This window comes from Trifolium pratense, linkage group LG3, assembly GCF_020283565.1.
Source record: "Trifolium pratense cultivar HEN17-A07 linkage group LG3, ARS_RC_1.1, whole genome shotgun sequence".
Classification (NCBI taxonomy): Eukaryota; Viridiplantae; Streptophyta; class Magnoliopsida; order Fabales; family Fabaceae; genus Trifolium; species Trifolium pratense.
Window position 1 is genome coordinate 36,988,933 of NC_060061.1, and position 16,069 is coordinate 37,005,001.

Sequence of the window (16,069 nt, forward strand, 5' to 3'; positions counted from 1 at the left end):
CATCGACGACATTTTGATTTACTCAAAATCCGAGGAAGAGCACGAGGAGCACTTGAGAATTGTTTTGCAAGTTTTGAAGGAGAAGAAGTTGTATGCCAAGTTGTCGAAGTGTGAATTTTGGATGAAAGAGGTGAGTTTCCTAGGGCATATAATTTCAAGTGGAGGAATCGCGGTAGATCCTGCGAAGGTTGACGCTGTGTCACAGTGGGGAACGCCGGAATCTGTTTCAGAGATTAGAAGTTTTCTTGGTTTGGCCGGTTATTATAGAAGATTCATCGAAGGTTTTTCGAAGTTGGCTTTACCGTTAACCAAGTTGACGAGGAAGGATCAAGCGTTTGTTTGGGATGGTATTTGTGAGAAGAGTTTCCAAGAGCTCAAGAGAAGATTGACTACTGCACCTGTGTTGATTTTACCCGATGCCAAAGAGTCGTTCATCGTGTATTGCGATGCTTCGAAGTTAGGACTTGGTGGAGTGCTTATGCAAGGGGGTAATGTGGTAGCTTATGCTTCAAGGCAACTGAAGGTTCACGAGAGGAACTATCCAACGCATGATTTGGAGTTAGCCGCAGTGGTGTTTGCTTTGAAAGTGTGGAGACACTACTTGTATGGATCGAGGTTTGAAGTGTTTAGTGATCACAAGAGTTTGAAGTACTTATTCGACCAGAAGGAGTTGAATATGAGGCAACGTAGATGGCTCGAATTCTTAAAGGACTACGATTTTGAATTGAGTTATCACCCTGGAAAAGCCAATGTGGTGGCCGATGCATTAAGTAGGAAAACTTTGCATATGTCATCATTGATGGTGAGAGAGTTAGAGTTGATTGAAGAATTCCGAGACTTGAGTCTTGTGTGTGAGGTTACTTCTTCAAGTGTGAAGCTTGGAATGTTGAGATTGACGAATCCTTTTCTTGAAGATATTAAAGAAGGTCAGAAATCGGATAAGAAATTGATGGAGAAGATGGTACTCATCAATGAAGGCAAGGAGACCAATATCAAGATTGACGAAAGTGGAGTCATGAGATTTCACGGAAGAGTTTGTGTACCGGATGTACCCGAATTGAAGAGAATGATCATGGAAGAAGGTCACAGAAGTGGTTTGAGTATTCATCCTGGAGTAACCAAGATGTATCAGGATTTGAGGAAGTTATTTTGGTGGCCGGGAATGAAGAGGCAAATTTCTGAATTTGTTTATTCATGCTTAACTTGTCAGAAATCGAAGATTGAGCATCAGAAGCCGTTTGGTTTGTTACAACCAATGTTTATACCCGAATGGAAATGGGATAGCATTGCAATGGATTTTGTGGGAGGTTTACCGAAGACCAAGAAAGGTAACGAGGTGATTTGGGTAGTGGTAGATCGTCTGACGAAGTGTGCTCACTTCATTGCTATCAGGAAAGGTACTTTGGTGCCTAAGTTGGCTGAGATTTATGTGGAGCAGATTGTGAGGCTACATGGTATTCCAACAAGTATTATTTCGGATAGAGATCCGAGATTTACTTCCAGATTTTGGGAAAGCTTGCAAGAAGCTTTAGGAACGAAGTTGAGGTTGAGTTCAGCGTATCACCCTCAGACAGATGGTCAGTCGGAGAGGACGATACAATCCTTAGAGGATTTGTTGAGAGCTTGTGTTTTGGAGCAAAACGTGAATTGGGATTCTTGTTTGCCGTTGGTAGAGTTTACATACAACAACAGTTACCATTCTAGTATCGGAATGGCACCGTTTGAGGCTTTGTATGGGAGAAGGTGTAGGACACCTCTGTGTTGGTATGAAACAGGAGAAGGTGCAATTCTTGGACCGGAGATTGTACAAGAGACAACCGAGAAGATTCGGATGATTCGAGAGAAGATGAAAGCGTCTCAGAGTCGACAGAAGAGTTATCATGATAAGAGGAGGAAGGACATTGAATTCCAAGAAGGGGATCATGTATTCCTACGAGTTAAATCGACTACTGGAGTAGGACGTGCGTTGAAGTCAAGGAAGTTGACATCGAGGTTTATTGGACCGTTTGAGATTTTGAAGCGAGTTGGGAAAGTTGCGTATAGGATTGCATTACCGCCATCATTGGCGAATTTGCACAACGTTTTCCATGTATCGCAGTTGCGCAAGTATGTGTCTGACCCGACACACGTGATTGAATCGGACGATGTTCAAGTGAGGGATGACTTGACCATCGAGACTGTGCCTTTGAGAATCGAAGGAAGAGAAGTGAAGAGGTTGAGAAACAAAGAGATTGCATCCGTGAAAGTCGTGTGGGGAGGACCGGCTGGTGAGAATGCGACGTGGGAGTTGGAAAGCAAGATGAGAGATTCTTATCCCGATCTGTTTCTAGGTAATTTCGAGGGCGAAATTCTTTTAAGGGGGGTAGGATTGTAACGACCCGTTTTTCGTATTCGTATATTTTATTAAATGTATTTTATTTATTAATTGGCTTTTATTATTTTAGTGAGCGACGAATAATTATTTAGCCGATCGTAAGTTATTAGGCGCGAGAACCTTGTTTTGGGCTTAAAGGGGCGTGAGAGGCATGGGCCTAAGCCATTTGGGCTTGGTTCATGACATGAGAAGTAGTATAAGTAGCAAGTCAAACATATGAATAGTTTCATAAATTCATTTCTTTGAGTTTGAGTGAGTAGAAGCAAGATAGAGCAAGAGCTAGGGTTTTGGCTAAGAGAAAGCTTGAGCAAGAGAAGGCTTGGATCATCATCTTTGCTTAAGGTAAGAGATTAGAATTCATGATTCTTGAGTGGTAAGGAGAGGGGAGATTGTCTATGTCTCCGTTCCCGAACTCTCCCACTCAATTTCTTTTAGATTTTGATTAAGCTTTTGTATGTGAGTATGATGTTCTTCATCATCACTTTGTATGTGTTAATCACTAGCTTGATTCCATGATGAATATGTATGTGTTTGGATCATTTTTGGAAAGTTTATGAAAGTTACTTAAAACCCAAGAAATTGCCATGATTTTGATTGTTAGAGGTATTTGGATGTTTGGAAGGGATGATTAATGTTCCTTGATACCATATATGTTTGGAATGGCTGTTTATATGAATTTATAACATGTTTGGATGAATTTTTGAGTTGATTTGAGGTTAAACCGCCTTAGATAACTCAAGAACAGATATTCTGTTCTGGTGTGGTTCGCTAAGCGACCAGGGGTTCGCTGTAGCGAACAGGTTCGCTGAAGCTCGCCAATGCTCGCCATGAGCAGGTGACTTCCGGGTGAGGTTCGCGTAGGCTCGCTAAGCCTTCGCTCAGCGAATAGTTCGTTGAAGCTCGCCAATGCTCGCCATGAGCAGGTTACTTCCTGGTGTGGTTCGCCATGTCTCGCTAAGGCTTCGCTTAGCGAAGGCCTCTGTGACAGCAATTCTTGTTGATGTTTGTAAGTGTGGTTAGGCACTTGTAACATGGTTTAAGAGTATCCTTACATGATTGTTGATACATGTTGATACTGTTAATGCTTATTGTTAATCGTTATATGATTGATAAACGTGTATGCAATAAGTTGTAGCTTAATGTGAGCAATGTTATGTTTTAGCATTAATTTGCAATGTTAAGTGAATGTGTTAGGATTGTGTTCCCGCATTCATAAAAGAGTAGCTTCGAGCTAGAGAATATCATATGGTTGATATGTGTATGCATACATGCATTCATGATTGTATGTGAACATTGGAAACTTGGGTTCCAATAACGAAAATGGACTATGTGTCCATAATGAAGCCGAGGATCGGATTAGATGAATCCATGAGTCCGGAGTTGCTATCCAACAGGATATAAAACTGTTTTGGCTTATCCAAGGGAGATAAGATGGTTCGGTAAGTTCCGACATATCCAGCATGATATAAAACTGTTCTTGGTCCACCGTTGGTGAGACATCTTGGTACCACATGCATTTAGTTATGTCTAGGGATGGCATGACAGTGAATTAATTGGCATTAGATACCTTAGGGTAAATGCGCATATATTTGATAAATGGTAAGTGACATTATTTGGTTGAATGGTGTTGAACCTTATTAATTGATAATTGTTTAGTGCGATGTTTTGACGTGAGTTAGAATATATATGATGTAGTTCGAAAGTGTAAGGTCTTTCTTATGCTCGTATGATATGCGATTATGTCTTCTAACTCTCTGCTTTGTGTTATTTGCTGGACCTTTGGGGGTTCAGATATTCAGGCTGAGGATTGTGCCGACGTTTAGACTGCTGTTCTAGCGTGGTGTTGAAGTACCTTTTGGTGAGGAGACTTAGCATAGATTACTCCTCTTAGTACTAGTTTTTGACTAGAGTTTGTAAATAGTGAATGCTCTGGTAATGTAACATCGAGTCGGGGATTTCGCTTGGCTTTCATCGTATATCGGTGTTACCTTTTTGTTATGCTAGTTCTTGTATAAGTGACATCCTTAGGGATGAATATGGCTTATGTATATATATATATATGTATATATATGCATGCTTGGTTTGATTGGAATCCGCTGTTGCTTTTCATGTTAAATTTCATGATGCTCTGTGTGTATGCTTGTGTTTTAATTACCGCGTGGCACTCTGCCTTTACACTTGTTGAAAAGTTTTTAAAATTACGTTTTTAAGGGTAGTATGGGTTAGGGTGTTACACATCCAACCATGGATCAGTCCAAAAAAGAGTATCCGACCCATCCCCCACCCTCCTCGAAACATGCTCACTAAACCAACTGCCTCCTGGCTCACCAACACCCTCCCGAATACGCACTAGCTCCCTCCACCACACCGATCCTCTCTGACCACCCGCTCGTAAACTACCTCCCTCAAGCCCATACCTAGCTACCAGCACTCTAAACCACAGTCCCTCTCTGTCCACCAGCATCCTCCAGCACCACTTACCCAACAACGCTATGTTGAACTCACGCAACTGTCTAACCCCCAAGCCTCCATACTCCTTACGCAAACAAACAGATTTCCAACTAACCCAAGAGATTTTCCTAGAATCCTCACACCCCCCCCCCCCCAAAAAAATTTAATGAAAAGAGATTCAATAGAGGAAATTATACCTGAGGGAGCTTTGAAGAAAGAAAGGGCGTAGACAGGTAAAGAGGTCAAGACAGATTTTAACAGAACCAGACGACCACCAAAAGACAAAAAGCGACTCTTCCACCCAGACAATCTATTCTTTAAACGAGTCAACATCGGTTCCCAAAACACCAAACGACGTGGATCACCCCCAATCTGAAGACCCAGATAAAGGAAAGGAATCTTTCCCACCTTACAACACAGAGTAGACGCAGCTTCGCATAACCAGGACTCAGAGATATTAACGCCAACCAACATACTCTTATTAAAATTAACCTTCAATCCAGACATAGTCTCAAAAAGCACTAAAACAGCCCTCAAAGCCCGAACATTTGCCCAGCTTTTTATCCCCATCAAGAGAGTATCATCAGCAAATTGAAGGTGCGACACCGAGACCGACCCCTGTCCACCAATACTATAACCCGTAAACAAATTACGAGCCACCATAGCCTCCATAAGCACATTAAGGCCCTCAGCCGCTAGAAGAAAAAGGAAAGGAGAGAGCGGATCACCCTGCCTAAGCCCTCGCTTAAGAGGGAATTCATCAGTCGGACTGCCATTAACAAGTACCGAAGCCGTAGCCGTACAAACACACTCTCTAATCCACTTCCTCCACAAAGACGGAAATGCCATTCTCCCCATAACGGCATCAAGATACCCCCAATCTACCGAGTCATAAGCTTTCTCAAAGTCAACCTTGAACAACAAAAGATCCTTTTTAGATTTCCGCGCCTCATCCACCACCTCATTAGCAATGAGAATACCATCAAGAATTTGTCTGTTCTTCACAAACGCAGTCTGGGACTTAGAAATAACACTACCAATCACTTGACGCAACCTATTAGCTAAAACCTTCGCCAATATTTTATAGAGGCTTCCGACAAGCGAAATAGGGCGAAAATCACTCAGCCTCTGAGGACTATCTGTTTTTGGAATCAGAGCAATGAAGGTCGAGTTGATACCTTTCGTCAACCTGCCATTCCGATGGAAATCAGAAATAAAGCGCATCACGTCGCCTCGAAGCTCAACCCAGAAATCTTTAATAAAGCCGAAATTAATACCATCAGGACCTGGGCTTTTAAAACTATCGCAATCCCACACCGCTTGCTTCACCTCAGTCTCCGAAAAAGGTTTGGTTAAGCCACCAATCTCCACCAGATTTAACCTCTTGAACTGAAGGTCGTCAATCTCAGGTCTATCCACAATAGGAGCCTGAAAGTGAGACTCAAAATGCGAAAACACTGCCTGCCTAATAGGATTAACACCCTCCACCGTAACCCCGTCTACCTGAATAACAGCCAAAGAATTCCTTCTACGACGGCTCGCTAAAACTGAATGAAAATACTTAGAATTAGCGTCCCCTTCCTTGAGCCACAGCGAACGAGATTGTTGCCAGCTAATGCTAGCATGCAACCTAGAAAGCGAGTGAATGTCGTTCGAGACCCCATGAAGCTCAACAATTTCCTCCTCAGAAAGATCATCTTCCCCCCCCCCTCTCGTCAAGAGCAGAAAGCCTGATCTTCAAATTATCTATACGGCTAGGAAGATTTTGAGCATGAGTCTTATGCCAATCTTTTAAAGCCACCTTAATCATCTTAAGTTTTTCCTTTATAACGTAGCCACCCCAACCATCTACTTGGAACGAATTCCACTTATCTCTGACAAACAATTTATACCCAGGTATATCCTTCCAACACTTAAGCATCCGTGACGGTCTTGGCCCCCAGTCTTCCTCATTCGCAGACAGGACCAGAGGACAATGATCAGACAACCCTCTCATTTTGGCCATTTGCTTACAGTTAGGCCAATTCAAACACCACTCCTCGGAAAGAAGAAACCGATCAAGACGGCTCATCGAGTGACCATCCCCTTTGAACCAGGTAAACTTACGTCCAATTAGGGGAAGATCAATCAACATGTTATCTTCAATAAACTGATTAAAAGGGATATGATCAGAGGACCGATTTCCACCCCTAACCGATCGTCTTTCTTCAATGTGTTTAACCGCATTAAAGTCCCCACACACACACACCCTCTTCCCTGCCAGCAAGAGGAGCCACGCCGAAAGAGATTCCCACAGTCCTTGCTTAGCCCCATCATCACAGGGCGCATAAACATTTGCCACATAAAATTCTTCCCCTGTCTTCGAGAATCGGCCATGACACCACAACACATGCTCTCGGCTCTCAGTCGACCACACTTCCACCTCAGAAGAATCCCACAAGGTTAAGAGCCCTCCGGATGCCCCAGCCGATGGTCGATAAGAAAAACCATGCGAAGAGCTACCCCAAAGAGTTGAGCTAAGAAAAGTATCACAATTTTGCAACTTCGTTTCTTGAATACACAGAATGAAAGGTTTCAACTCCCCCACCATCTGACGCACTTCCTTCCTCTTTTCAGGGCCTCCTAGCCCTCTAATATTCCAAGAAATAATCTTCATAAGAAACTCTCGCCCCCCCTTTCCAACAAGAAAAAGACACACTACTAGCACCCATTATCCTTCCTTGACCCCCCTGCCTCGGCCTTCATCCCTGAAACCGCTCTCTTGCCCTTACTCGCCCTCGAAAGAATATTGAACATATTCACATTGTCTCCTTTGAATTTGACCCCGATAGCTTTCCCAATTCCCCACACATCATCCACCGCCATCTGATCATTACCATGAACAGCCACCCAATTCATCCAATCGTTGTTTACTGAACTCGACGAAACTGAATCTCCAGAGGTAGCATGACAGCTCATAGAGCAGGAGCGATTAAGCCCATCTCCTCCCCTGCGCCGACGAACCTTCTTCTTTAAAGCCTTTAACACCTCACCGCGATCCTTGCTTGGCAGCCTTGCCACTTTTTTGAGGCTATAGACTGGATGACGAAGCACACCTCCTGCTTTCCGCCTCCTCGGGTCCTGACCCACTTTTCGCTTGAGGCTCGATCCGTGAGGACTCACCTTTCTACTTTTCTTACTTGCTGAAAAAATCACTCCCGCATCCCCGTAATTCTGATCCTGTAGCCACTCCAAACTCCAGGGCCCTGACAAAACGGAACGCCTCACCTCCGGAGGGCAAGAACTAGTACGTTTACTCAGAAGGGGCCGAAAAGAAGGATGATCCAAAGATTTCCCCGAAGTGGAATGCATCTTCGCCTTACCAGCTTGAGTTCCTAGCACTGCCTGAGAATCCAACCTTAAACCTGATTTGGTCCCAACTCCCTTGGGCCCTGGATTAGCTTCAAGCTTATCTAAAGACTCTTCACCCTGCTTACCTTGAATATCATTAAAGTCCTCCGCACGAGAAAATGGGTATGGTGGCAAAAGTAATCCATGTTACAAAAGATAACTATAAAGAATTCTAACATCACACATTAATCATCGTTCTTTTTTTTTTTTTCATCACCAGTATCCGCTCACTAAGCGCCTAATCTAGTTAGAGGTCAGTTCTAATATTAAGTGATTTCAACCTCATTTCAATCGCAGTTGCGGGGAATTGAACTGTGGTCATCTCTACCAATTTTAGCGTGAATTACCATGGAAATAACAATTGATATTAATCATAGTTCTTTGTTTGATTAAAAAAGTTGTACAATTCCCTGTCTTCTTAAAACGCAACATGTCCATATTTTTCATTAAAATAAACTCTTATTTATACAGTTCTAGAATTTAAACTGTCAGAAAGTTTATAAAGTTTGTCAACTTCTATCCTATCCTATCCATCTATATTTGTGCACTATCTATATGTACACATGTTTAATTTAATTTCGATTATCCAATTGCCTATTTGATGAATGTGATGACGAATTTAATAATTAAAAATGACAAATAGCTACAAATTAGTAAAATTTTATGTGTCTGTGTATTTTACATATATTAAGTAGCTAATTGACCTACAACTAATTACATGTTCTTCCGATTTTATTTATAAGCAAAATTTACTTTTTAGATTCATTGAATAATTGATGTATCTAACTTAAATATAGGCTAGATACATTGATTTTTCAATAAATCTAAAAAATAATTTTTGCATATAAATAAGACCGGAATAAGTATGCAATAAGAACTAACGCACGTTATTATGTATGAAAACAACAAATTAAAAGCACCAGTATGAAGGCAAAATAAATCAAGTTGGCCACATAAATTTTCTTAAAAGTGTATAATATTTTTCTTATCATATATATTCTTATTCTAATCTATAGTCTAATATCTCATTTGCTTACACGAAACACATGCACTAAATTATGGATGCAGATTTCCTGCAATAATTTTTCACAAAGTTTTTATACAGTTTTAAATCTGGACCGTTGATCATAGATCGAACGGTCTAGATCAACGCAGTTAATAAATCCATGAAACAATCTCTACCACACGTTTTAGATTGGATGGCTGTAATGCAAAACCGCGTGAAAACTGTGTCAAAATAAACTTCAGGATATCTGTTTCCCTAAATTATACCTCTTACATTCTTACTTAATTTGAGTTTCATTTCATTCATGGAAATGGAATAATGCATTATGATAGAATATAATCAAGGCAGTTTTGGTCGTGCTTAATTCCTTTGCCATGGGAACAATTTGTCAAGTTGTCTAAAATATATACCTTAAACTTGTTTTTCTTAAACTTCAATTTATAATCTATTTCTAGTTGTCCATGAATACATGAATTTTAAAATGTTTCCCACGATTCCATATGTATGTAGCGTTTTTGAATGCACATCTTACATCACCATTTAGTTGGCCACAAAGTCTCATTACAATCAACACTCAGCTACCTCAGAACATTACTCGTTTAATTGTTACTATAATATATGACATTCTTGTTGGATTTTATGGATAATTTTAATTAAACTAATTGAAATACTTGTTTACCATCACTCAATTCCTTAGCATATGAATTTATTTATTTTTGCTGCTAAAGAAAAAAAAAGATATACTTGTACCATTACTTTACTAGTTACTAGGTAGTTTGATATATACTTTGTTCCATAGGTGAAATGGAAAGGATCTATTCTTACCCTAAATAAGGAAATACTTTTAGGAGAGGATCTATTCTTCCCCTATATAAGGAGATACATTTATTCGGTAATTAAGCTGATGAGCCTTAGATACAAACTAGATTAAGTTCATTTAATAAAATTTAAGATCGATATTTCGGTGCCCAACTTACATTGTTAGATACTAATATTTCATAAGCAAAATTTAATCTTATATTTTTATATTAATTTATATTTAAAAATTTCTTGTTTTGTTTTATATATTTAAATATTACTTTTATTAATGTAAATTTTTCACTTTTGAGTTCATTAACATCTGTCCTAAGAGCACATGTGTCGTAAGGGCACGTATGTTAAACCCTAAAAAGTATATATTACCTTTTATTTTTGTTTATATGAATAAAGTTAAAAAAAAAAGGGAACCATCAACTCTATGGATTGATTTAGAGAGATCGTTGTGTACGTGAATTTCAAGTTCATCACTTCGTCTAAAACCAGGGGCGGATCTAGTGTGGTGTGAGGGTGTGCACCTGCACACCCTGAACTTTAAGAAATTGCACTAATATCCTTACTTTATTGCATTCTGACCACCCTGAAAATTTAATTTGCACCTTTTGTCCAAAGATTTTATCGCTAGCCCCAAATAACATCACACCAAAACTAGTTCACCTCAACCTTTTGCAGAGAGAATTGACCTTTTACTGACACAACAGTGTACTATGTAATTATTATTATTATTTAATTAAATTTCCATTTTTGTAATACCACGGGTAAAGTTCAAAAAAGCAAACATGAGGTTTTGAACCAGGATCAAAACTTATGGCTAAATATTTCCACAGGTCATTTAATAATTACTCCCTCCGGTCCTTTTTATAAGGAACACTTAGGGCAAAAAATTTGGTCCTTTTTATAAGAAACTTTGACCAATTTTCAAATGTTTTAAATGTTCAATTTCACTTATGCCCTTATTTATTATGAGAGAGAATTTAAAAATAAGTAAGTTAGTTGAATAAAAAATAATTAAATAAGGGTATACATGGAATAAATTTAAATTTATAAGAGTATTAAATGAAAATAACTATGTTAAATGTGCTCCATTGGTCTGTGTGATTTTTTTAAAGTGTTCCTTATAAAAAGGACCGGAGGGAGTACTTAAAATCTACGCAATAACAGGACAACTTCATATTAATAGTCTTGTTTGTCATTAATCTCTTCTCTTCCCTTCTTTAATAATTTTTTATTGGAGAATGTTAACTTGTGCCCTTAAGACACATGTTAAGGAAACAAAAATAGAAATTATTAAATGCTAATTTATGCAATTTGATTTTTGAAGCATTAAATTTCTTGTATCATTAAATGTTGAATTTCTATTTTGGTATATCTTAACATGTGCCCTAAGGGCACATGTTAACAAGACCCCTAAATTTCAAGTGGTATACATTAGACTTGGTTAGATAACGTTTTAATCCTAAAATCATTAGGTTATATTGATGATATTACTTTTTATAATGTAAATATGGTTAAAAAAAATTAAAAATTTAAAGTTTGCAATAACATTAATTTAATAGATTTAATAGTAAATCCATGTGTCTAAACGGTGATGTTCTGATAAACTAAAATGTACGACTTTTATATGAAGAAATTTTAAAAAAATCGAATAAAAAGTTTGCACCCCCTGACTCAGGATCTTGGATCTGCCACTTTCTAAAACAACAATTTACTATTCATTTCCATATAATTGTGAATGAGTTTAGTAATTGATTTTCTTTTATGGTAAACTCATGTGCAACGACAAAAAATAATCTCTCAAGATAACTTATGATCATATCTATTTAAAAAGTTGACAAATTTTAACATATATATTTTCTATAGATCAAACTCTTTACCAAATTGTTAAGGGACTTAATCATCTATAACCTATGTCACAATATGTGTTGTTTTAAGTAGTTGATAACTTTTTTTTTTTAACTAAAAATAGCTGATAACTTATAACTCACAACATATATTTTTTCACTTACATTGGTCAATCACCAACGAAATAATGAAAAAATTTGGATATATATTACTTATGTCGCACTATTTGATTTGATTATTCAGAATATGTTTAATCGTATATGTATATATATAAAAGTATAACATGATATAAAAATTATAATTTTGGTGTGATGGTTTGTATATTTAGGAAGCACTGACACTCCTTAGATTAGGCGTGTCCGTGTCGGACACGTGTCCGTGTCCGACACCGACACTTATGATTACATTAAATTATGTTATTTTTCCAAATTTTTATCGGTTTCAACGTGTCAGTGTCCCTATCGTGTCCGGTGTCCGTGTTCGTGCTTCATAGCTGTATATATATAATAATAGTTTTGAAAAAAGGAGTAGAAATGAAATGGTAGACTAATTCAGATCGGCAAACACTTTAAATAGTGCTACAAGCCTACAACACATTCTAAACTCTCAACACTCTAATTAATCCCATAAACTTTCTACTCAAATTTAAATTACAATGACATATTCTTATCACTCTCCATCACCCCCTTCCCCTCCTCCAAACTCAACTCATACTCCTCCACCACCACCAAATTGCAACATGACCATGCCAAATCCCCCGCCACCACATTCATCGCCGTCTCCTCCAAACTCAACCTATCATCCTCCACCACCTAACCACAACACGACAACACCGAAACCGCCGCCACCACCCCCTCCCCCATCTCATAACTCAACATATCCTCCACCACCACCACCAAACTACAAAACTACCCCACCAAAATCCCATCCACCACCGCCTCCTCCTCCTCCTCCTCCTGGTCCTAACTACAATCACAATTGCACATGTCCTCCTTTTCCATATCCTCCTCCTCCACCTCCAAATTCTTATAACTACCCTCCTCCTCCACCAATTTCAACATATCCTAATTCACCTTATATTGTTGAACACCATAACAAAGCTCTTATAGCCGTTTCAGCTTCACTTGGTGGCATCTTGGTTGCATTTCTTCTCCTTGGCGCCTTTTTTCTTGCAAAACTCAAGAAAAAGCCCGTACAAACTACACCTCCGTATAGCCCGGCCCAACAAACTACTTCTCAATATAGCCCAGCCCAAGAAGCTACAACTACTAATAATGAATCCTATGAAACCATAGAGATTCAAGAAGGTGGTGCTGGCCAACACAACAACTATGGTGCTTAATCAAGTTCTTAAATTATATCATCTTTTTTCGTTTGCGTCATCATTTTCTTTACAAATAAACCTCGGTGTTGTGTATATATGGTTTTGTTTTGATTGTTTGTTTGTGTGAACTATGAAGTTATTTTTTTTGTAAAAATAATAATATGTAAATTGGATTGATTATTCTTTGTTTTGCATTTTCCATTAATTAAAGCTAGATTGCATTGTTTGTTTTTTTTAAGAAGTCAACTGAATATATATAAATAAAATAGAGTTATGCATGAGGTGTGTTCAAAGTCACAAAAAGTTTATGGAAGAATATAAACAATCCAACAAAACATTTTTAATCAGTCTAAGGGTCCGTTTGACCAAACTTTTTTTAAAGCTTATGCAAACAGCTTATGCAATAGAAATTAAGTTTTATGCTATTTTATAAGTTCACACTAGTGAAAATTGTAATTTTATAAGCTATTTTATCATAAACTACATTGACAAACTTATAATAATATATAAAAACTGCATAAGTTGTTTGCATAAGCTCTAAATAAGAGGAAAAAAAATCGGGTCAAACGATACCTAATTCACAAATAAGGTAAAGAGTTAGATCACCACATACACATATTAAAAATAAAATCTTTCTTTCTAAATTTCAACCACCACCAAGGTTTAAATTTCACTTTATTACATAAAATTACCACCGACAATTGTTGTGAGGAAAAACATCTATTATTCCTTTCTTTCTAAAAAGTCCAACAAAAGTCAACCAAACCACTCGTTATAAGCTTGACCGAACCTCTTTGCCAAAAATATAAGCATTAAAATTACAAAGCATGTATCAAAGACATTTGATAAAGGCTCATGTGCACCTATCTAAAGCATAATGTTACACCAAATAATCTGAAAAAAATCGCACACTAAAAATAAGTTATTAGAAATTTTAACAACTTTACAACCAACAACAAACAATAAAGAATCTAGATTCACTATTTCATAATTGACCAGGTTATTTTTTTATGGTAATCCATTACTTGGTAACCTTCAATAATAATCCATTATTTAGTAAGTGTAACTAGGAGTGAGCATGAATTCGAGACCCGACTCGAAACCGGTATAACCGACAACACATTGAAGCATTTGGTCGGGTGCGGGTCGGGTCTCGGGTCACCAAATTGGGAAAAACCGGACATGAACGGTTGCATACGGACGAGTGCGGGTCTCTAAAATTCTATCTCTCCATAACCGAAACCGACCGAACAACCGTTAGATGCAAATTAATTTTTTTCCTTCTCTCCCTCTCAATCTCATATACTCTTCTCTTTGTTATTTTTATCCATCTTTGATATAAGATAAAAATCTTATATTTTACAAAGCTTATAATTAATAATATGGTGATGAAGAAGGTGAGAAAAATATTCTAATATATATATATTCTAGATCTATTTTAATTTCTACGTCTCTTCTATTTGATATTTTATTGTTTTTAGATCTACATATTGAAAGAAAGTAACTGCATCTAACCCTCTTTGTTTTTTAATTTACTTCGTCTATCTTTTGTTGCATTGTGTAGGAGATATTAAACTATTCGAAAATTGTGAATTTTTGGAGAATGGAGAAGTTTTAGATGTAAACAAAGTTTCGATCTAACCAGTAATAACCGACTCGTTCAACCCGCCACCCGTATGACCCGAACCCGAACAAACCGAAGATATAAACGGTCGGAATTGGGTCCAAATTAAATGGTTGCGGTTTTTATCCATTTAGTGATTTTCGGCCCGAACCCGACCGAAACCGACCGATGCTCAGGCCTAAGTGTAAGACTTGTTTAATAAATATTATGGATAGATATTTGTAGGAATAACAAATATTTGCAGAGTAAACAGTCACTTTCGCTCCTGAAAATGGATGTGGTGTCATAATAGTTCTAAATGAACTAGAAAGATTTAAAACTCCTTAAATTTAACTTTGGTTGGTCCATTTCATCTTTGCAAATCCGCATATATTTCGTTTGTTTAGCTTATATGGCACAATAACCGACCATTCTTGGTCAACTATATTATCCACGGTGGGAAAAAACACCAACTTAACAATTAATCAAAAAACTTAATTATCTTCTCAATCTCTCTTCATGTTAAATGAACCCCAACCCTAATCCTCCATTGTTCTCTCAAAACATAGAAATTGAATGGTAAGATATGTGAAGAAGATTCTTGATTTTGCAGATTCCTAATATTTCATACTCGTCAAATTCACGTAGTGAGAACCGAGAACGATTCAGATTTCTTAGCTGTTGCACAAATTGTTATATAGATCAAAAATTGTTTCTTTCATTCATCACAGCTACTTTCTAATTACTCATGTTAGATAATAGTATCTTCTCAATCTCTCTTCATGTTAAATGAACCTCAACCCTAATCCTCCATTGTTCTCTCAAAACATAGAAATTGAATGGTAAGATATGTGAAGAAGATTCTTGATTTTGTTGATTCCTAATATTTCATACTCGTCAAATTCGCGTAGTGAGAACCGAGAATGATTCAGATTTCTTAGTTGTAGCACAAATTATTATATAGATCAAAAATTGTTTCTTTCATTCATCACAACTACTTTCTAATTACTCATGTTAAACTATTGTTTCTTTTGGATGCCTCTGGTTGTTTGTTTGGTTTTGTCCGTAGCGGTTTAGTTAAAGTTTGATTTGTTTTGTTATGGTCGGTTTTGTTTGGTTCTGAGTTAAGAGAATACTCACAATTTGGATCCGGTGAGGGAATACTCACAATTTGAATCCGATGAAAGAATACTCACATTTGAATCCGGTGAGAGAATACTCACACTTTGAATCCGGTGAGGGAATACTCACACTTTGAAACTT

The 16,069-nt window shown here is 37.7% G+C and overlaps 1 protein-coding gene across 1 annotated transcript; it reads left to right on the plus strand.

Annotated features, from left to right (window-relative positions):
* Positions 1–12,534: 12,534 nt before the first annotated feature.
* On the plus strand, positions 12,535–13,221 carry LOC123915036 (leucine-rich repeat extensin-like protein 3). Its single transcript, XM_045966195.1, has one exon. It carries the CDS (start codon positions 12,535–12,537, stop codon positions 13,219–13,221), a length of 687 nt encoding a protein of 228 aa, XP_045822151.1.
* The last annotated feature ends 2,848 nt before the right edge of the window (positions 13,222–16,069 follow it).

Coding starts and splice junctions, on each gene's coding strand:
- LOC123915036 (XM_045966195.1), top strand. CDS start 12,535: ATGACATATTCTTATCACTCTCCATCACCCCCTTCCCCTCCTCCAAAC.